Source organism: Phallusia mammillata, chromosome 3 (assembly GCF_965637545.1).
Source record: "Phallusia mammillata chromosome 3, kaPhaMamm4.hap1.1, whole genome shotgun sequence".
Taxonomy (NCBI): domain Eukaryota; kingdom Metazoa; phylum Chordata; class Ascidiacea; order Phlebobranchia; family Ascidiidae; genus Phallusia; species Phallusia mammillata.
In genome coordinates, this window is record NC_137254.1 from 24,700,135 (window position 1) to 24,723,802 (window position 23,668).

The 23,668-nt window shown below is 39.6% G+C and overlaps 1 protein-coding gene across 2 annotated transcripts in view; it reads left to right on the top strand.

Annotated features, from left to right (window-relative positions):
* Positions 1-23,668, top strand: part of LOC145218297 (uncharacterized) — a 43,239-nt gene that overhangs the window by 5,222 nt on the left and 14,349 nt on the right. Inside the window, exons 2-5 of one of the 2 annotated variants that reach the window (XM_080085709.1) lie at positions 1,456-1,573; positions 11,304-11,505; positions 22,458-22,538; positions 22,647-22,855. In XM_080085709.1, the coding sequence (XP_079941835.1) occupies positions 1,473-1,573; positions 11,304-11,505; positions 22,458-22,538; positions 22,647-22,855 (593 nt within the window). In that variant the 5' untranslated portion in view covers positions 1,456-1,472. Of the gene's footprint in view, positions 1-1,455; positions 1,574-6,486; positions 6,670-11,303; positions 11,506-22,457; positions 22,539-22,646; positions 22,856-23,668 lie in introns of those variants that run through there. The other variant, XM_080085710.1, reaches the window with a different exon arrangement.

The following is a 23,668-nucleotide window of genomic DNA, read 5'->3' on the forward strand; positions in this document are numbered from 1 at the left end:
CTTGACGTCATTGGGCTCCAGGACGCCAGTTTTGAGTCCAAAGCGGACAGTAGTTATTTCAGTCTTGATGATTGGCCACGTGAAGCCGTCCAATCTACGCCTGGCCAAAGATCAGAATCGAGCATGAATTGTGCAGAAACAGATAGCCGAAGAAACAGCATCTCGTCCACACCCATACGAAAAAGTTTGTTTCCATGCACCGGTCAAACCTACGATGTCCCTGATGGCACCGTTTCACGTAAGAGCAAAAATTTCCGCACCAGAAATGGACTTTTGTGTCACATTTGCAGATGTTTAAAACTAAGCTTCTTCACGATGAAGCAGAAATGCCTAAATCCAAAGTTCTATACTTCGTTTTTGCATTAACCAGATGGTTTTTGAACTAACTCGTGCCGTATACGAATATTTTACTTTAATTTAGGGTTTAATTGAATTAAATAGTGCAGTTTAGGCGTTTCCACTTGAAACTCGCATCTCGCACAACGAGTCTTTGTAGTTTGTTTCTCTAGCGCCACCGTTTGAAACGCTGATTTCGATTCCCAGTGTTTTCACTAAGCACTTGACTTTCGACAGACCAAACACTAAACCCACACAACAAAGCGTTTGTTGATTCTAGCATTCCTCATCGAAATTGTAGCCATTGGGCAGAAGTTATTTTGTGGTCAGAACCTCGGGTGGGAAAACGTGCCGCTGTTGAGCTGAATCCGTTGTCTCGTTCATGGATTTGTCCCGTTTTGGTGCTTTTATTGCTTGGACTAATTTAGGCTCTAACAACGTTTCGAGGTCCTATTTCCATACTTTCGCTGTGAATACACACGGAAACAAATGATGATCCTCTGTTTTGTGTTTACAATGCACGTTTTTTAAAACATTCCAAATGGAAAGTAAATGTTGTGGTATACTTCAAAAGTATTGTATTTCTTAAAATGAGTTTTAATATCTGTGTACCAAGTGTTTCAGTTACGATGTTAGTCCTTGCACCACGATTTGGCAAATACCATATTTTGCGATAATTTTCCCTTAACCTTGTGACAAATATCCTCGTAAACCTTGTTTGCCCATGCGTCAGCCTTTGGCGCGTTAATGCCGCTTCGTTTAATTGCCAGAAACTCTTTGCCGAAAAAAGTCGCACGTTTTTCGTTGCTATGTTTATTTCACTGTTTCACCTTGAGTTCCATTTTCCTTTTATGACAGTTTCGGGCAAACAGAGCGTTCAAACCTACTACTATCCACACCACAGTGTATTACTCTTCTATGAGAAACGCACACACGTAATAGACTACAAAAGAAAGTTTTCATGCGTCCAAAATACCTGTTTTAAGATTGATACCGAAGCACTTTTATTTTTGAATTGTGCCTTTACAGATTTGTTTCCTTTGGTCAGTTTGCTGCTAATCCTTTATATAAAGATGATAAATATGGTTTACTTTACTATATTGACGGTATTATTTGCAGGTCGTAACCTGAACGACATGATGCAGAATGACAACCAGCAACGAGCGCAATCACAGGGAGAGAATGGCGATCCTCAAGAATTTTTCAACATTTGGCCTACTTTATCACAAGTATCACAGTGAGTACTAAAAGCAACGTTTTTAACCTCTGACAGCTCAAACATACGTTTTGGAAAAAAAGTAACTTCTTTGACTTCAAAAATACATATCATAAACTTTTTAATACCGACTTCAAAAATGCCATCTGATTTAGTAGTAGGATTGTGGCAAGCAACTTGTTTTTTATCCTTTGTAGTGTGGTGTAGAATTTGAAAGGTCATGGCCAAACAGTAGTAAAAAGTATTGAAGCCTTTATATATTAGCTGTGTCAACGTCATCGCCTGTTGCGTATGAATTGCGTCAGACAAGTATTTTGCTGGGTGGTGACGTGCCTGCTTGTTGTATAGGGTCTGTGCTACAGGCTTAGCTAAAACATTTTGTCAGTTATTGTAATATATACTCATGTGGATTAGTTTTTGTGTGGATTGTTTGCTAAGACATTCATGTAACTATATATGTGCAAAAAACTGAAGGTAATTAAGTGTTTTTTTCTGAGTAACATATTTTTTGAGGATATGGAACGATAGTTATTGTTCAGCTGATATAGATGCAATTTGTAACTAAAACTCCGTGCGGAGAAATGCATTTGTTTCTTGGTTTTGCAGCCCGACTAGAACTACCTCGTGGATGTCATAGTTAAACCAACAAAGTTTATCCGGATCTAAGAATTACAGCCATCCAAATAAGTGTTTGAAAAAGAAACTTTTGATTACATGTTTCTTTCCCATTGCTCAAGACCCTTTGTTGAAAAACTTTTTTCTTGAATGTTTTGATCTAAATAACGTTCAGTCGTGTTTGACTTTCCAGTTCATACTTTGAATGCTTTCCAATGCATTTACCCCTAGGTATCTATATTTGTGATGGTTACGTAACTGGGCGTTGACATCGACACCCGGCTATACCCATATCCGTGTTGGGATGATCTCATTATTTATCGACGTCCAAATAATAAAAAAACGTTTAGTGTGTATAAAGAGAGAAAGCTTTTGCCGGTGGTTATGTAGAGTCGCTTTTGATGCGTGTTTGGTGCTATTACATCCTGGTCGCCTCTTGCTGAGTGCTTTGAAGTGTGCGGGCCTTCAAACGTCGACAAGTCGTTGAGGCGACGTGCCGCACCCTTCTGTTTATTAATTGCACACGAATATTGTTTTTGGACAGAAAAACTCTACCACTATATACAGTAAACCTCGTTTGAACAGAAATCGTTTAATTCAGGTCTTCACATAATTCGGACAAAACTCGGGGCACAAATGATTTGTAATGTGGTTGAACTAATCGACATCGGTTAACCTGTATCTTCGCATAATCTGGATAATTGTTTTGGTCCAAACGGTTTCGAATAAACCGAGGTTTACTGTATTTGTAACTAGCGTTTGTATAAATTGTTTTTGATTAGTCTTTTATTGTTCAGCGTTGACCTATCCACTAAACGCAGTTTATCCAATGTGTATTACGCGCTGCTTTGCGAATATGCATGCAAGTCTGTAAACTTATGCATAGCAATTTTGTAACACAAATCAATCCTACCAAAACTTGTTACTCCAAGGTCATCATTTTTAAACGTGTAAAGAACGCAACAGGGGGCTTGATAAGTACATGGCAACTTTTGCTATTTTCTTTAGGGGGCAGAAACTTATGCTTCCTAAGGGTTAAATTAAAATTAACGGATGATTAGTGGCCATTTTGGTCTTCGCTGTTGACCTACTTACAACTACTTGTAGCCAACCGATGCCTCGGGGCCTCATTAAAAAATACGCAAAAAACTTAAGATATCAATTCTTGCGACATGAAACTCCCTTTGGAACAACTGCCACCGAACGAAACGATTTGCGTACTTTGTGACGTCAAAGTGTGAGAATGTACGTCAGAAAGAAGTCAAAAAACTTTAAATGCCCTTAGTTCTGTCGACAGCTGTACAAAACGTTGCTTAAATGACTTGTGTGTACATAACCTTCACTGGCGACACAAGCTCCAAAGCAAACGCTTACCGCCTTGGGAAAAACTCGCACCAACGGGAACCTAAAATTCCTGTTTCTGTAATCCTTTTTTGTTTCCCCACTTAATCACACAATTTTCCTTTTGCTGTGGTTAATTTAAAAAAAAAGCGGATTTGCATTCAATTTAATTTGCCAATCACCGTTGGTTTGCCGTCCTATTACAGCTCTCGTCATGTTGCGTTTCCTGCATTTTAAGGCCGCAAGTTAAACTTAGTTAAACTACGTGCAGGAGTGGGGCACAATTTATTTTAAGTAACAAGCTTCAGAGAAAAATGATTGACTTAGATGTCGTGTCGTCATGGTATTCATATCGCATGGTACCAAAGATTTATGCATGCTCCAGGTGTATAAAGCAAAAGTTGCATTATTCTGTCAACAAGTACAACGGGAATTAATGTAGCATCAGCAGCTCGCTAAATCGATTTCCAGAGTCGGGCGCAGGGGACTTCTCCGAAAACCACAATCGTCTATTATGACGCATGCGCGGCCATTGTTCGTGCTCGTCAGACCATAACCGCTCTTCCTGGGTCACCGTTACGCGAAGGCCCACTTTCGCACTGCGGGCCGACCGCTTCATAATTGACGCTTTCTCCAGTCTCAATCTCGTACAACGAGCCCCGAGTCTCCATAGCAACGTTTACTGGATCTCTAAGCCTTAAGCCCCTCTCTCGATTGCGCCACTTGCCACTCAGGCGGGAGCTCGTCATTCGCGCGGGAAATGCGCGTCTCTCTATTCGCCAGTCGCCGTGCGCGTGATCGGCTACGTCACGAGGATTCCTGAGCGACAAATTTGCAGCTGAGTAGAACGTTAGATTAGCGATGGAGAAGTGCGACGGGCGTATGTCAGGTCGCGTCTTGGCCTTGATTTGTTGTTGGCAACAGGGATTGTGTTGTGTTTTGAGGCGCCAGTCGCACATCACAACTTACTCGAGTGGTTGTCCTATGACGATAGTAATTAGTCTATTTTCGAGGCTTTTGTATATCTGCGCTCGAAGCCCCCTTCGGAAAAACTGTGATTGACAACTTTAAAATCGTTTTTTGTGTGTGAACCTTGTAATGTATTTTGTGTAACGTTTAGTTCTGCCTAGTTTTCCAATTGTTTCCAACAATGGCTGTCTATTCCGCCTGGCAAAATTTACGTTTGCAGATTTGAAAATCTTAAATTCGCTAAATTGGATTTATAAGAAAAGAGCAGAATTGCAAGCTGGTATTGTTTTTCTTGTCGAACTGCATAGTAACTTTGGACGTAGTGTTGTAGTAACGTAGTACTGATGTTGCAATCGTATCACCGCAAGTCAAATACGACCACCTGTTCGCAGCAAGAAGCGTCGCGGATAGTTTAACGACAACAACGCTTTTATGTTACAACTCGTTGCGGTTTAGCAGAGTACGCCGAATTGACACAATTTGTACTAAAATTTTCGATATTACAATTTTTATATGTTAGTAGGTTGTATTCTAAATTTATGCGCTTTTTGCTTTTCTAAAAAATATGTTTCAATGCAATTGGCAAGTGCTTCCTCAACTCGCACAAGGTTGGAGAGATTCGTATATTTCAGTTCGTGCTAAGCCTTTAATAAGATAGTTTTCACAAATTATGAAGAATGTTTTTTCTCACTTAAAGAGATGGTATTGGTTTGGATGCTGACAATTTCGCGCCTTTTTTCGTGGGCAATTTTTCATCGTTTGGCCTCAGTTCGAGACGCGGCGGCGTCTGGGTTTTTGTTTTCGTTTTGCGACAAGCGATTAAATATTCATAGCAAACAGCAGCGCCCAATGGTGCTTGTTTACGTTAACCCCTGCTAGCCAAACACCCCCGAGTGCTGGAAATAACGAGCTCCCGTACTGTCGCCCACGTCTTGTTCCTAATTACACAACAGCATAAGCCTGTTTTGTATTCCAGTCGCCCTTTGGAGTCTCTGCATTCAGACGCTGCACCCTTTTTCTTGCGCCCCAAACGCGTGTGGCAACGCAGTATTGCCCATCTTGTGAAAATCACATTAATCGTTGCTCGTTGAGTCATATCATGGAAGATTCGTTGAGGAAAGGATGTCAGGATATGCAATTGAAGACGTAATAGCGAGAGCCGAGTTTATAGAGTTTGTTTACAGTAACGGTTTGAATTACTGCGCAAAGTTGCCAGACCCTAAAGGCAGTTTAACATCGAGCGACTTGTAAACGATATATTAGGCTCTTTTGAGGTTACGTGACACAAATGTAATATCTTACATTGCAAAAGCCTTCGAGTCATCATACAGTTCTTAAAACAAGGGTGTCTTATATGAGATGCCTTTTCACCTGCTTTAAGTGCACATGCTTTGGTTGCAAAGTGAAACAATTTTAACAAAAATCATTATAAAGCAGAGATTTTTCACGTGTAATGAAGTATTTGATTTCTTAAATCGTTTATGTTGTGTGGTGAACTGAAAGTGTTTCCAGAATAGCCTTTTCCAACATTGCTTGTGGCTAGGGTGTTGCGTAGCGCGGGATACAAAAGACACGAACGTAGACCACTTGTAAAATCAACAAAGCCATGGATGACTCATCACTCCGGTTCAGAGTTCTCGCGTAAATGTTGACTCGCTGCGACGCAACGGTGCAAAGAAGCTCGTTCACGACTAGACTTCAACTCGCAGCGTTAATTTGCACAGATGTTGGCAGAGCAGAATGAAACTTTATACCAGTATTAAGGCCTTTGACATTTAGAATAGAAATTAATGCTTTGCCCCTACCGTCTATGTTGTTAAATAGTGAAATATTATCCTCTGGCAAACATGGACTTTAATGCTTTGTTTTACGTCAGATGACCTTAGTAGGGTTAACGGCAGGTCTGCAACTATAACATGTCACATTCGGCTGATTACACAGACTTCGTCTAGTATTTGCACGTAAATGTGCATGCTGTGAGTTAATTACTCTTAACCGTGTTTTTGCTTAAACAGATTATTGGCGTAATTTTTTGTGTTCTAATGTCTTAATCATTGTGGACAAATTTTGCGTGCATTGTGGCGCGCAAATCCGATGCGACAGACCATCAATTTCCATTTTTCATCGTTCAAACTCGATCACTTCCAAATGCAAGAACTTCAAACGCTTGTTTCCCCATCCGAAAGTTTTTGGTAAGCAACTTTAGTCTGTTTGATGTTTCCTGTTTCATCTTTGGCTAAAGTGCGACGAAGTTGCTTTGTTGAGCCGATACCGCCTGTCATTTGTTCGGGGTATGCGAGGCCATGTTGTTGCAATTGACGCGCGTGCCTTTTGTGTAGAAGACTACCACCTTGGCGTTACCGGTCATTGCCATATAATCGGTTTCGCAATTCATGGCAAGCGTTGCAGTCATCATAATTTCGCCCTTGTTATTGCTTCCGCTTTCGACTTAACAGACTGTAATTTGGAAGTAATCACACAAGTTTATTGCGGTGTGTAAATGGGAAAACGTGCGCTGGAGTAAAAGTAAACCGCATATATTGTTATTTTCAGCTTGCTACAGTGAAACGCGTTAGATGGGTTTTCCCACTTTGCGCTGCTCCCAGTAACTACAACTTTTATTGTTCTGTTGATTTTTTTCTGGTTTTTATATTTTTGACAATTGGTCCATTGACACTCGTGAATTTGTTCGCCTGAGAAGTAATAACCGATGGGTTCCTCGCCATGTAGTTTTATAACGGAAAGTCGATAGGAAATTTTCTTTCTTGTAAAATGGTTTAAAAGGTATATCGCAATGTTTAATGCATGATACAAGCGAAGTTGGCCCCTTTCTCGACAAATCTGGTAATAATAGTAAGAAATCAATTTTTTATTTGAATGTTGTCAAAATTTGATGCATTTACGGTACCCTTGTACAATCCATCGCAAAAATAAATTTTATTGCGTTGATCAAAAACCGCTATTTCAATCTTTTTTTCTTCAGTATACATTTCCATTAGTAAACTGAAATGTGATACTGCAACAATTTCATCGGGGGTTCGTTTTAAAAGCTGATCTGCAAAAACTCCACACGAAAGTAGTCTGGTCTGTAATCCCCTATTCCATTTCAGACGCATTGGAGTGATTTCAACCGTGCCTAATTTGAGGTCGGAGTACTGGTTAGCGTAAGGAATCGTGTTCAACTGCGGTATACATTACCACCGCAGCGATACAAGCACCGTGACTTGTTTGCACCACTTTGCAGGCGCCCCCAGCCCAACTTGGACTAACACATGCTCAACGCGATTATATTACGGTTATTTTTGGACTCTCAGGCTTCCACGCGCATTTATATACGTCCTCGGTTAGGAGCTTTTTTCTCCTGTGCCAGCGGTTTCCGAAGCAAGACGGCACGTTGTCTTGTCATGAAGTGGAACGACAGATCAACTGCGAGTTGCAAGTGTAAATTAACCTGTTTGGCTAGGCCGAAACGCTTGCTGATAAACAAGCCGTAATAAGACTTAGTTCGTCAAGAAACAAGAACATACATATGTATATGCTCGCGCGATAGTATATTATCGTGCCACGCAAGTCAACCCACATGATTTTACGACATGTTAATCAACACTTGTAACACAAGACAGTTCGAGATAAATTAGAATTAACATGTTCTGTGCGACGACAGTTGGTCAACATCTGTAATGTTTAGAAAATGGTGTTTCTCCCAATCTTGCAGGTTGAAACTAACGTTTTTGGTCAAAACCACACGTTTCTTGCTTGTGTTTGTTTTTAAACAAGTTTCAATGGAAAAAGGTGTCAATTTTGCGCTGAATCTAGGTTGTTTTCCATGTCTGGCGTATGGTTTAAAGTTTATGAGGTCCATTTCGTATCATAGTGATGTACGAAAAACAGTATGCATCGAATTTATCATACACCTATAATTATCTTTTTATCTCTATGGGTGCAAAAAACATAAACCACCAAACACAATTTATAGTAGTTCTATTTTATTTGCCAAAATGCAAAATACTTTACAACTACTTGTTTTGTTTTACTGTCTGTTACCGGCACAAAACTTCCATAGCATGCCCGAGGTATTTCACCCGGGTATTACCTGTGGGACGGAGCACACCACTACCTGTTTCGTAGCCTAAAATACTTCACTGTCTAGAGTAGTGCTTCTCAACTAGTAGCCAGAATCATGTTTGTGGAAAATGAGTTTCAAAATATGGAAATGTAAGTTTAAAGTTGTTTTATTATTGCCCCATTGCCAAAAGATTCGAACTATCACTATAACAAATGCTTTGATGGCGAATAAATACAGGTTAATTGGTGTTTTTAGTGGCCTGCTTTTATGTTTCTAGTTTGGTATTATAGAATTTTTTAATTGAATTTTATACCTTTTAGACATGCATTTGAAGTGTTGTTTATATCTTATTGTATTCCTTATGGCAGGGGTGTCCAAACTGCGGCCCCCGACGGCATATTAAGTGGCCCGCGGCTGTTTTTTTTAAATTGTGTTGCGTATGGCCCGCCATAGTTTGAAACTTTGGATTAAGTTTTTGGGTTTTGGCGACGCTACATCACGCAAAAGCTTTCCATCGAACTTCATTTACCGGTAAAAAGGAAGGTGCTGACTCAACAAAATCACAAAATTTCCTTAAATCCTGTAAATTTGTGTCTTAATTCTGAAAAAACGTTGGCCCGCGGCCCGCGGGCGTCTTTACCTGGTAAAATTTGGCCCCCGTTAAAAAAAGTTTGGACACCCCTGCCTTATGGGAAACAATATATTAACCTTTTTTTGAAAAAAATGCCTGAAATGTTTACAAAATATTGCTACCTTTGGTCACCCAAATTTGAACAATATACAAAAGCATGTTTGTATATTGTTCAAATTTGGGTGGCTTGCCGTGCCACAGAGTACGTAGTTTTCTGTTCCTCTTTCGGATGCCTGGAATTGTTTTCACATATGCGCATCTGTGCATCTGTGAATTGCGATCGAATTCAAGTATCGGTTGCAGTTATAAGTTTACTGCGGATTAGTGGTCAATTTTTGAATAAGAATTAATATTTCACGCAGAAATGTTTTTGTTTGTTGTAATGTTTGTGTGCTTTTTAGTCTCACACAGTGGTTTTTAAACCCTGCGCCCTGGAAGGTAGCCAGGTGGGGCCAAAAATAACGAAAAATTTTGTTTATATGATACGATTCGTAAAGTTGATTACCGTCTTATTCGCATTGTATCAATTGTGGATCCCCGAAATTTTGACTATCTATGTATAAGTTTTTGAGAAACACTAGCCTAACAAGTCAAATGAAACTAATTTATGCTTATTTTACGCAAGCATAAGACACATCAAGACATGAAACAAAAATAATCAATTTTTGGAGCGCTTGCGTGCCAGACATTGAATCTTCCACTTGTCAACATTTTTCAGCTACATCAAATCCACCTTTGCGCCATGACGCAATTTCTTGTAAAAACAAGCTGTCTTGCTTCAATAGAAATTTGATTGTTGTCCCCCAAATAATCGTTGCCGTCAGATTTTCAATCGCGACCCTTCTGGCAGGAGCGTGTGAAAATTACACACTATCGATTTATGCTTCAAACCGCAGTCAGGCTATATTAAGGTTAAAACATTCAGCCCCCGCTCAATGATATCAGAAAGGGTAATTGCACTTGTCTTATGATCGCCATAAAATTGAACCGTTTAATTGTTTAGTGCGTAACTGTCAAGATTTATGTTATTGGTACCATACACTATGCCTTACGATTCAACAATCTTAGTTATCAGTGGTTGCAATTGTTCAAAGATGCATTTACTTTGTACTAGCTTTCTGGCGACTTATTAGATAAAGTTGCCTTTTTTTATCTCAACACCATGTAACTAGACATAAATTTTGCAAACAAACGTATGATCATGCGTGCGTTGTGTGCAAATACTGTTTGCAAAACCGATCCTTACCGTTGGTTGATGTCTTAAACAAGACCCACTCACCTGTATTGCTGCTGTGGCGTTGACCTCGGTCACAAGACGAGCATGGCTACACGCTGGCACGTGGTGAGTGTTTAGATGCGTGGGTTTGTTTGCCAAAGGCATATCGACGTCTTAACGCAAAGTGTTAAGTCCACCAAGCCCACGCACTCCCCCAATGCTGGGAAACGCCAGTTGCAACGTATTGATTTGAACGAAAACGACCATAACGCTGGGACCACTCGGTGTATGTCTTTGATTTTTTGGGGGGAACAAAAACAGCACAAAACGCGGTGTCATTGTTTTGATCAGTGCGGCTTCCAATCGATTTTTTACAAATTTACAGGCATGTTTATTGAAAATAGACCGTTTTACTAAATTAATGGGCGCTGTTGTTTGCCTTGGATGCTGAAATACTATTTTCGAATCCAAATTTTATTTAGTGCAAAACCAATTAGTAATCTCAACGCAACCCTTACAGATGCTACGTTTGAATGGTTTATTTCCAAGTCAGTCCAACTTAAAAAGTTGAGACATAGATGAATAGCTGGGATCAGCCCTGACGCGTCGACGCACACCAGCGATCACGGGACAGTCATGTAGATCATAGTACGCCAGGCCTATTAAAGGCGTTTTACCGAATCAGCTGGTCCCCAAGCGTTCACCATATGGCAAGGCGTAGGCTAGAAAAATCTAGCCTGCGGTGGGATTCGAACCCACGACTGGAGTCTTTGCGGGCGCTCTACCAACTGAGCTACACGAGCTCAGTGGAGAACCCGCCGAAAGTTGAATCACAAGCACCGTTGCCTGCCTCGTATGCTGAACATAAAAAGTTGTAGAATTACTTGTAATACGTTTGCGATGTTTTTTGCAGGAACGACATCACAGTTGTCCCTCCTCTGTTCACCTTCAGCGAAACCGAGGGCGCTCTGGAAAACTCTTTGCAGCTGGATGTCTTCTCTACCAACGAACTTTCAGGGTTTTCAACAAATCAAACTGAGACGCAGAACCCAGGTGAAGAATCTGGAAATCTGAATACCATCTCAACTGCCCAAAACGTTCAAAATTCTGAAGAGGTATGTAACTTGCTTAAAGAAATAATCAGATTTTCTAACAAATATCTGCCATCTGACGTTCGCGAACACTTAAGGCTTTAAAAATAAACATTCAATGCGTCAAAATCAAAAACATGCTTTGCATCCGTTACGTGTGAATATTCACTGACAACTACATTCTGCAACAAATAACCTTTTTTTCGCACAGTGTACTTAAAACGACTTCATCGACGTTGTTAGGTTGTAAATTTTAACTTATAACTCCTCCATTTAAACCTCCTTCAATGTCAAGTTTAATATTTTGCGCCACGTTATCGTGATAGTTATATCACGTTTACTCAAAATCTAGGTAGCTATGCAAAAATCCAAACAAGTGTTAAGTCACTCTGTATTAATTCAAACCAACAATTGCGCAATGAAAAAGTATGGTCATGCCCAAGAAAAGTGGTTTGTGTTTGCCAAGGTGTATCTGGGCGAAAGATATATGCAACGCTGGTGAAAGTGGTCGCAATTCAGTTTTATGATCCTTACTTATCCAAACTATTTTTCTTGCTCGTATTTAACGATGCAATAAACCCTAAATTTGCGAACAAGCCCGAATTACTGTTTGCAGAAATCCCTTTCACCGGGAGCGCTAATAGACTCAAACTTCAAAGGTGAATGAACTCTGTTTAAATTGACAAAGTGAAGCCTATCTTAAACTACACAAAAGAATATTTAAACCAAATATTTAAGTGAGCGCTCTCCTCTTGTTCGGTGATACTGTCATACTTGAGACAGAATAGGAAGATTTGCAGATATGTGCGGTTTGCCCCGCACTTAAAAAGATTACGCCTGCTTTGAGATTTACACCACAAAAATCCATTGTCTAGTCTCTTACATTTGCGGTCAGAAATCGTCGTTCTATTTAACATTAAATGTCGTGTCGAGTTCAGATGAGTTTGTTTTTCTATCTCACTTTATCTTTTTGTACCAAGTTTTTAACTTCATTTGTACAACCTCTTTTTCCTTGTTGACTACATAATTTCAAAAGTAAACAATCCGAAATAGGAGTAACTACACAAACATTGGATCGGTTCTATGTATTTTCAATTGAAAGTTACTTTCGCACCTACTGCTAAATTTATAAACCAACATAGGTGTGAAATATAACACACCTTGACCCTTGACACACCTTGACTGTAAGTTCGAAGTCTTGATATTATTTCGTTGGTGCGGCGTTTGGAAACATGATTAGGCATTTTTGTGATGTCGCTCAGCAAATATACTCATTACATTTTGGTGCTTTAAAACGCGTTATGAATCATTTGATCGGTTGCACTATTCCTAATAGTTGTAACAAACACTCAATAACCTTGGTTGTCCATTGTCCAGTTGCTTCCCCTGGGCATTTAAGTTTCGGTTGGCCTTGTTTTATTGATGTCAACAGCTTAATCCCAGATCGGACATTTATTGCCCTGGTGGCTTGGGCTACCTCAACGGTCGTAAAGTTTTAACTACCGTAAAGCATGATAATAAAGTCGTTTCGGACTGACTCCGCCAACTTTTCGATGATTCATGATGATAAGAACTAATTTGTAGGTCGAACTTTACAAGGGGAACTCTGGAGTATTACAAGTTTGGAATTGTTTTCGAACCTAAATTTGAAAACATTTAACTTGTCATGTATACTCAGTCGAACTGATTTGAAACAAATTTAATTGAGTATATCCTGTTTTGTATATTTTCAAATGTAAGGTCATTATTACTTATATCTCTTACGCCTTTTTCGACCCTGTTTCTTCATTACATTTTTTACTGGCATACATTTTACCCACACAGTTCAAACTCCTCAAGTAAATCAGCAAACAGTTAAACTTTTTCCCAGGTACCCTATTCGCAAGAGTATTTATTCGTTATGGCGGTTCCCGAACTGTTAACCCCTAATTGAACTTCTACTTTATGAGCACAAACGTAAAACCTCAAACACGTCTTTGTAAGTATTTAGGGGGAGCAACCCAGGAGGTTTACAATGCTAACACAAACGCTTCTTGCGCTGTTGGTTTGTGTTCATCGGGACTATTACTCAATTCTGTTCCCGAGTTCTGTGAAAGAAACTTGTAATGTTTACTTTGTACTTTCATGGAAGGTTGAAAATGTTTTTAGGCTACTGGTCTTCGTAATGCAAAGAATTTGTAAAAATGGTTTTCTTTTTCTTTGTGGCGTAATGCAAATCTTAATATTTTCAGTGTGCATTTAAACATTTTTTCTACACAATCAAAATTATAGGGTACCTGTATTACACTAGTATTACATATTACAAACAGCGGAGGAATTTTGGTTTCTTTCAACAAACACCATTTACGAGCGTCCAACATTTTTATTGGCCTTGAAACAATTGCATCACAGACTAAGTCAGCGAAAACGAGACCATAAAAATTCAAAACGCTTAGGCAGCAGTTACTTCTTCGATCAGACTTCAGTGCATGACGAATTAAGCCATTCGTTTGCCGGGTTGGCGATGTTTATTCTCCAAACTTTGGGCAAATATTTCCCGAGAAAGTCAATCAGGTCTGGTCATGCCCGGTCGTATTTTGCTGAACCCTCTTCTAACTTACGTGACTCTGGAAGCTGGAGAATGCAACCATCCTCCTTCTGGTTTTCTTTGACTGTTTTCGGACTTTAACGACGTTTGGGAATTTTCAGGGTTTCCCAAATAACATTTGGAACAGCGAAAGCCTTTTTTGAGTCCGATGACTCAACTTTTTAGTATGTTGCTGTCGTTAAAAGCGACTTTCTCTAAATTGTTGTTTTCTTGTGGTATAAATTTTTGTTTTCATTTCATCCACACTGTAGAGCTGTTTTGTGTCTTGGCGCGTTTTTGGCTTTAAATCGCAAAGACTTTTTACTTCATCTTACATGTTTACATAATAATATGCCACAAAATGCTCAACATTTCAAAGAAATCAGGTTTGGCGAGAACTGAACATTCCTTTATCCAAGTCTCTCTTTACAACCTTTTTCTTGGAACGCCTTTTCTCTCTTGCAGCTGTCTTCTTCTAATTTCGCTCTGCCTTTCTCTCGTATTTTAAAATGCCCGGCGGTTGGAAAACCACACTGAGGCGGAGACGGACTGCTTGTGTTCCTCCCATTGTCTGTGACATCCCATTCAATCTCCAATCCTTCGCTGCCCACAGTTTGCACAAGATTTTCCGCAGACTTTTTGTCACCGACTCCACGTTTTCTAGCAATTGTAAATGACAACTTGTTCTGTAGGTTACTGTAAGCAGACTTCCAACTTTAACCCAAGTCTTCAAAACCATAATTTGCCTTTGTGTAGTGTGGTATTTATTTATTTGTTTATCTCATCGTGTAAAGCTATAATTGCTTTGTAAGCCACTGATCCGTATTTTGTGTGTAAGTATTCAAACTAACTTACTACCGTAATTCAAAACATTTATCAGTTTCCACATTTTCAACAGCTATCAAGCGATTATAACCAACAGTCTTTCCCTATTTATAGTAATTTACCTACTTTACTTTTCTGGGTATTAAAATAAAAAAATCACGTCGAATGTACGTCTAGGTATGTGTGTATGTAGTATATGTAACTGTTATGTTGCGTTTGTTGATCATAAACATATTACATCCTAAACGCTTAGTCATTGAGGCCAAGCTATTTCAAATCCCAACGCCTGAAAATTAATCTTACCCCTCTGACCCATATGGATATTTGTGGAAGATACCTAACCGTCATTTCAGTCCGTTGAAACATTGTTTTAATATGTCAATGTATATTTCATACCCCATCGGTCCCGACGAGGTTTTGTTACAATGACAACTCGTGTATTTCCCGCCAGATGAATGGCGATTTGGCGCGAACACAGGTATAGTGTTACCTATCACGAGACGAATCACAGGCCAGTGACACAACTCTGCGCAATAAAGGGCCTTTGTGACGTTCCCACGAGCTTTGTTTTTGGTGCACCGTTGTGGTATCCGATATCGTCGGGGTATGTAACCCCATCGGACCCATATAGCCCCAATCGCACCCCGAAAAATATCAAATATCATTCGCGTATTGTAGGTATTAAAAACGACCGTTAGAATGTTCGGTTATAAATGAGTGATACGTTATAGTTGTTCATTTCAGTTAGTCCTTGCGTCGTGGTTGGCAGCAATATCTGTTCGTTCTGAACAGAAGGGTATATAGCTTATGCGTATGGTTGAAGTGTGTTAGCGTGTAGTTTGTGTGGAAGCGTGCAGTTGTTGTGTAGCTTAATGGTACTGGACCCATTTTGTCAGCAACTAGTCACCCGTTCATTTTGATGTAGTCTAGTTGTGGTTACGTATATTGCGGGTAGATTTATGCTTAGGACTTGATCAATACACTTGGTAACTAACTTTACGCACTGGGTAGGGTAAAGCAATCACGCCAAAGTTGAATATAAAAACCGTTGGATTTGAAGAATGTGGGAACGGTGGGCCTGTCCGAACGCAGGTCGGGACACGCCAGACCGTTGTTTGCTCGTATAGCGCGTAGCGCCACGCAGCGGTCGCGTCGTAGCGCTTATAAAAGATAGGAACCGGCTTTCGAATTGTGATCAGTTACTAAGGGACGCTATCCCGTTTTCTCTTGCTCTCGTTTCTTTGGAATTTCTTGTTTCTTCTTTATCTTTACTGGAATTTCGACCAATCAGCGAAGGTTATTTCAGAGCCGTATTAAGAAAAGAATCAAGAGGAAAGAGGACAACAAGTTTTAAGGCAGCTGTATGAGGTGTTTCTTTATGCCAAAATCTCGCATATGTGAAGTTAGCTCGGTGTTTGGGTAGTTCATTTCGGCAAAGTTTGTCAAAGAGGCAGGTCGTTGTGTAATATGTGAGGTCAAAATGACGCTTAAACCAGTTGTAAAGCTTCAAAAAAGGCATATTTGCGCGATCTGGACTTAATACAGGTAAAAGAGTGTACTAGTAAAAGCTTATATAAGGTTACTACGAGGAGGACAACTTAAAACTTGGATAAAACTGAACTTCATCTTTAGGAAGCTTGATTTTATGCTATAGGGCGGCATTTTGTTGCCAAAAAAGTAGATGTGGCCGATGTATTCTTAGGATTTTCCTTAGGTTTAAAAAAGATTAAAACAGAACAGAGTGATGATTTAAGTGATTTTAGACCAGTTTTTATATCGTTTTATCTTCAGAGAATATAGTAAAACAAAATTCAGGGTGCATGGTTGTATAAGGCGCAGCAGCTTGAAAGAATATTCCCGAAACTGAATTAGCCGAGAAAAAGCCAATGCACTTGGGAGGTATGGAGATTGCCTCGACCCCCATTTACGGAATAAAGGACACGAAGGACTTTATGAAAGTGCAGCAGATGGACATGAACCATATTGTCGTGCAGAACGGAAACATGAGGGTAAGATTGTAGCGATTGGGCTTCTTTCTTCATCTTTCCCTCATGCTTTTTTTATTACTCCATGATATTTTTTTCGTTGCCGCTAGTGATTACAATGGCTGAATACATTGACAGTGGCTTAGTTTAGAGTTCTGTATTAATTTGCTGTTTGCAAAGTTGGTTTCCTGTGGAAAGCTTAGCAGTTTATTTTTTTAAATTGCAAGCGAGGGCACAAAAAATTAAGCGATGCAAGAGCCAATAGAAGTGACCAATGTTATAATGTTCAGCAAAAAAAATAATTACAAAAACGATTCTGCTTGTTATTGTAAAACAATTCTCGTAAGTTCAGCAAGGCAAATCGCAGCTTTTTTCCGGTGCAAAAAACAAACTGAGAAAAATGGTGGTATCGGAGAGCCATAAATAATAGGATTTCGCAATCAATACGGTGTGTTACAATTTTCTGGATAAACTCGAATAATCAGCTTTTCATTAAGATTCTGCTTCGGTAAAATCAGCAACATAATCACAGTTGTAATTCCCGTTAAAAGTTTGACAACGATTTTTCAATGGTTGATCATGTTTGAAATCGAGACCCCATGTCCTTAACAGTTTCAAATTTCCAGATGTTTTCCCGGTGCAAGAGCATCAACATCCCGCGCACTTTGTACCCGATGAGTCGAGTCGGCGTCCCGGGTATTTAACAAACAAAATTTACGGCGGTATATGTCATCGAGGACACGTCGCAACATGTACATGCATTGTTTGTCATGCATTACAAACTGCAGCATAAACTTTTTAAACTTGCAAACTTTACGGCTGCCCAAACACTGGGGAAAGTCTCTACCTGGCGCTGAAGCCTAACACCCGTTTAAGCTTGTGACGATTTATGGTATCTTAACAAACCTAAGTATGTTTTATATGCATATGGCTTATAGGGCATTTAAATTTAACGGCTGTAAAGTTGAAAAGGGTAGTTGGTCTGCTCGAAAAAGGACACCTGTTGTGCACAAAATGCCCAATTTCGCCATTCGTTTAGAAAGCATGTGTTTCTATGCGTTGAGGAGTGTTTCGTGTTCTGGGCTTGAAACATGGCGAGGTAAAGAAAACTTTAGAAAAAATTGGCATTCGTTAGTATTGAGGGCGAAGAAAACCGTTATTCATAGTCCCACTGTTTTTAATCTTACGTTTTTAAGTCCAAACTGTTCGCCATTAAGTACTATCGCTGACCGCTTATATAACAGCTATGGCGTTTTTGTGTAGTATTGCGAGTCAAAAGTGTTTTGCACTAGTTGTATTTGCCAGTATATGTGCAGATACGTGGTTATTGTTGCGGCTAGTGCTTTTCTCGATTTTAAAGTTATTAAAAACGCCACATTACCATAAGTTCAGTTAGGCAAAGACTTTGCATTTTACACACTGTAAATCATTTGTCGGGCGGTTGCAAGCAGTTTCATAGATTTTTATTTCAGCAGTTTCATACAGTTTTTGTTCAAAGTTCCCAACGGGGAAACCCAAATCATTGTTTGATGGCAGTTATAGTGTTATCGCAACGCGACTTTTTGCTCACCGACCGTTACTTTGCAAAACAGACAAAAGTAGTTAATGTTGGATTTAGGGTCGGTAAACATTAGTCTGGTGTTTGATAATGAGAGATAGGTCGTTTTGTGATCGAAGCTACTATGCTAATCGCAAAGTCAGTAAATTTGTCGGAAGTTGTAAAGGACCGATGTGGTTGTTAACTGAAGCTAACGGGGCAATAATTCTATTTGTATTGTGGGATTACGGGCAAAAAAACACCCAAACAAAGTGTAACTTTGGTTGCCAAGTGGCTTGAATGAGGATTATACACGATAAATACGGCCATCGCTCGGTTAAGATTTAGTATTTTGTTTACCTTTTCCGCAATTTAATTTGGAGTAACATCCGTGTGCATTTACTGTAATTAGGCCAACTGAGCACATTTTGATAAAAATTAACTTGGTCGAATTTCGTGTGATGGCTGTGGTGTTACATAAGTTACCCTGAATGTAGGCACATCAGGCCTATTGTAACTTCCGTATATGTTTGAATTTCCCAAAACACGTTTAGCTTTTTTTAGTGTCTTTGTACATTTTTTTGAAGTTTCTATGGAATCTATAGTCTTACTTAAATTTCTTTCTATATTTAAATGAAGATTATTTTGAAATGCAGTTTGGCGTAAGATGTTGTCTAGCTGGGGTTCATCGCTGTTACCTCATCTATTGAAGTGAGACAACAAGCCTGTTGGCTTTAAATCGACTTTCCCCGACTTGTTTGCTAAATTCCATCCAACGAGATTCAAATTCGACTTCAAACCGCCGAGCTCACGTCACAAACACACAGGGTCTGACGTAGGCGACGGCTGGCTCAACTTCGCTAGAATGCTCATAAATCTGTCGCGATAGTTTGCTGTTTAAATATCCAAATGTAATCCAGTTAGATCAACGGTTCTTTCTCGGTTTAGAAGCTCCTAAATCCTATCGACCCCCTGCGCGAAATGTAAGGGCCGAAAACAGTCCAAAAGAAATCTGTATTATGAAAAGTTGTTTTGCTTTGTCTATAATAGTCTCAGCTTTACGAAATTGAAAAGGTCTTTAAAAAAGTTGTTTTGCTTTCATTACTGTCCAAAATAGTCCCAGCATTACGGAATGGAAAGGTTTTGGACAGCTTGTATGGTTCCGTAATTTGTGGCTTTAATGGCGCATTTTCTTCTGACGTAATCAATTCTGTTTGTAATATCGCTGTGAAAATTGAGGCTTTCAATAACGTTGTGTAATTGCAGCAAACGCGCTGCATCGAACATATGTCGTTTTCCAGCACGCGACAGTTACGTCACCCTAGTGTTTTCGTATATGTATTAAATATGCATGCAGTTTCTTTTCTCCCGTTCCCAACTTTCGTACGTAATCATGCGCACCTGTTAAAACACATACTCGAAAACTCGCTTATCGCAGATTACACATCGCGATCTAACCATGATCACTCTCTTGGCATTTATTGCCTCGTTGGATTAAAGAGCCAGTGTCGTAGAGCCACACAAACAAACACTAATAGGGCGTTGATGTTTGCCGCTTCAAGTCCAAAGACCGCCTTTGAAAACTTCTGCTATAAGGTAGTGCTGATATTTTTGGTGGTTAGTTATAGGACGTCGGACAATTTCATCTCAACGTTACATGTATTATTTTTTCCAGAACAGATTTAATTGAAATCGAGGCATTGACACGGTTTCTTCATTTCTGTGGTCTTGAATAGCCAACCTCTGTCTGTATGCATAAAATGCCGAGTCACTCACACCCGTTAGGTGACGCTAGCACGAGCGTGGCATTTCCTAAACAAAAACGCGATACCTTGTTAAAATGCCGTTCTTCAAATTTAGCAAGCGAGGTGTTTTCCAATCAATAAATCCTTTTTATTCGAAATGCATTTGATTGATTTTTGTTGTTGTTTGCAATATTATCAAAGAAGTATGTAAAGTAAAATGAACTTTTATTGTTTTAAATCGCGTTTAAGCGTTTGCATTTTATTCCAAAGACATTTTTTTAATATTTTGCAAAATATTGATTTTTTTCCTATAAATACGCAAATGTACCAAGTTCTAGACTTAAATCAAATCTGTCAGTTTAGGCTTTGCAAACCTGGCGACAGTTTTATTACTTCGGAGCAATACGTTACTTTAAAATCACGCATACGTTTAAAGAAAATATTTGTTTTGTCCTTTTGCCGTGGCGGCTCACGGACCCTTTCCATTCAAACCGCCCATTGTTTCGAATTCGGAAACGTTTTCGCGACGACACGACGCTCGATCTAACCCCATACTTTGCTTTTTTCCTTTTTCGCCTTTCCCTCTCTCGTTGGCTCGGGTCACGAAAAGGCTTATTTGTTTTCATCATAACCAAGCATTGTCTTGTCAAAAGTTTTCGTTTGTTCGTTAATAACGACTACCGTTGCTCGCCCAAGCTTTCTCTCGTTGCGCCACGGCGATTTAAATCGACGCACCCAGGCCGTGACCCCATACTGAAGGCTTGTGCCCCGTCAGCTGTTTAGGCACAGGATAGTTTCGGAAACTTGCGGTTAGCGTGGAATATATTAAAGTTTACAAAGAGTAGCAACAGATGTTTTAGAAAATTGATGTTGTGTTTAGTTGACTCCTTGCTTTTCAGTCAACATGAGGTTACGATGGTGCGTAATTGATTTAGACCAACTGATAATACTTTACATTTAATCTCGGTTATTTTAACGTAAAAAAGCACTAATTTGCCAGTTTTGTAATCAGCCAGGCCGCTGCAGAGGAGAGTATTTGGTGTTGCGTTCTAGCAATTAATAGGATTTACTTTTGCAAGTTGTTATGCCGAAGGAGTTAATCCTTTCTAACATTCTTTGTTTCTTTTAATACAGCCGTATCTATTTTTCTATGTGACTTGATTAAATTATTTAGTTTTCTATATTACTTCTGCGATTCGTACTACACCGCTTCCCTGTGATCATGTTAAAACTGTGTATGCCAGACGACAGGCCCCTCACTGTATCGCCGACACCATTTTTTGATTTTGAAGAGGTAATAGAAAACCCTTGTGTTGATTTAAAACTTTCCGCCAAGCTGAGACTTGTTTTGTCTCGTTGATCTGAAGCTAATGTGTTTAAACGTCTGCCACCTGTGCTACATGCAAATTTGCATGATCTGTGTTTGGAAATCAAGAAATAAAAGTAACCAGTTTGGACTTGTTTTATACATTGCTCTGTTATATGCAAATTTACCATGACATATGCAAACGTTTTACAAGTTTATCGGTTTTTTTTTCATTATGGTTTGTTTTAAACTTGAGTTAAACATCGATATTAATTCCCCTGTGCTGCTTATAATTGTTCCTTAAATGGCTAGATGTTAGAAACGTCAATATTGGCAAAACACAATTCTTAATTTATTTTTTACCCAAGACCGTAAAATTCCCACCGTTTGCCTCTGACGTATAGATTAAATAAACTTTAAAATTAGTTACCAATACGACAACGTGACCCGGACGTTTTTCCATCTTCAAACTCCGCATCCTGTTTTTACTACCACCGAAACGTCAAATCACTCCACTCGAATCAACGACAGCACCGTGTCAGTCATCGCGCGCTTTCTATAAATGCGCAGCCGTCAATTTAACTACGGCACCGGACATATTGGAAAGCACGTTTGCCGCACCCCGAGTAAAAACATTCCGTGGCGACGTCCCCGTATAGTCACAACACAAGGTTTTTTTATTCTCACATCTGTTGATAGTGAGCAGGTCGTTGTAAACGTACTCGGACATCGGTACGTGTGAGTTTTGGACCCCATTGCCCTGCGACATGGCCCCCGCTACGGCTACTTGGGCATCAATCGACGCCTGGATATGAGCCACGCGACTGGCGTTTCCGTTTTGCCCCTTAGTTTCGCGCCTGGAGACGTTTACTTCCTGTGTGCTCATCTTTAGGGGTTGCTTCGGCCACGTGGTTCGCTGCTTGGCAACCCGCAAATTTTTTGGAATGTGCACGTGTTGCGCATCCTATCCTATGTTATTTCTCTGTTTAACAAAATGTACGTTATGTTTCAGAATGGCTACCAATGTGCGCCCACTTATAGCAACAACGGTTTGATGAGAACCTACTCTACCGACCTTTCCCAACACAACAATGTAAGTTTCTACTTGTGGATCTATGTTTCTTTTAGTAAACCGTTTAAATGACCTGTGGTTACCCCCACCTAAATGGATGACCTTGAGTAACCCGAAGTCACTTTTCAGGTGACCAGCATTCCAAGTAGCCTCGTTGTGACGCAGCCAAATATGGTACACCAGCAAACCCACACTACCCCTATGGGTTACCACTCCAGCAGCCCCAACAACGTTGACGGCACCAACAGCACCCATAGCAGCCCTTATACTCCAAGCCCCAACGCCGGGTACGAGTACCCAACATCACCCCCAACAACAAAACCGTCCATACCCTCCAGGTAAGACTTTGTTTTGTGTTGTGATTTACAAAGAAATACAAAGGGAGTCTCGCTGTTGAAACTCCTTTTTAACTAAATTCTTTGTCGGATTTGGAAAACAAATAAAAATGGAATAAAAAGTATTCCTCTGGTTAGCCTAAACCGTTTGGTACGCTAAAAAAACGTTTTCGAAAGACACAGTCTGCTGTATTGGTGTTGCGACTGCATTAAAGAATAAAAACTACCTACACCAACTTGTTAAACTGGTTGTAAACGGCCTGTCAAAAAGCGCAATTTTTACCGGTATTTGAAGATCCCTATTGAAACGTGTTGGGGTAAACTATAAATTTAATACTTACTTGTATCAATATGCACGTTGTGGGGGAGAGACGCCCACTTGAACTATTGTTCCATTGTGGCACATTGTTGGTTTGGCCTCTCTTACAATTTCGTTCAGATTAAAACCGTTATTTTGTGTGGTTTGTTAACTTTCCGGTTTTAAAATTCTATTTCTGCGCAAGATTGAGCTATTGCTTATGAAAGAACAATATTTTATTAATTTTGCAGGTTTTTCCTTTGCACAAAAAAAAATAAAATTGTTTTTGTTTTGAACTAAATAATTTATATAATTCTCATTAACTTGAACCTAAAAATAAACAGAATCAGTCAATAAAGTAATTTTAAGGTATATTTCGCCTAAATGGCATATTTAGTTCTTATGAAACCAGCGGGTTAAAATTCCCTGTGGAAAAAAGGTTTTTAGGATTATCGGTTGAAAAAAACGTATTGTTTACAACCACCATTGTTTTCAGTACCTCACACTTTAAACTTTTT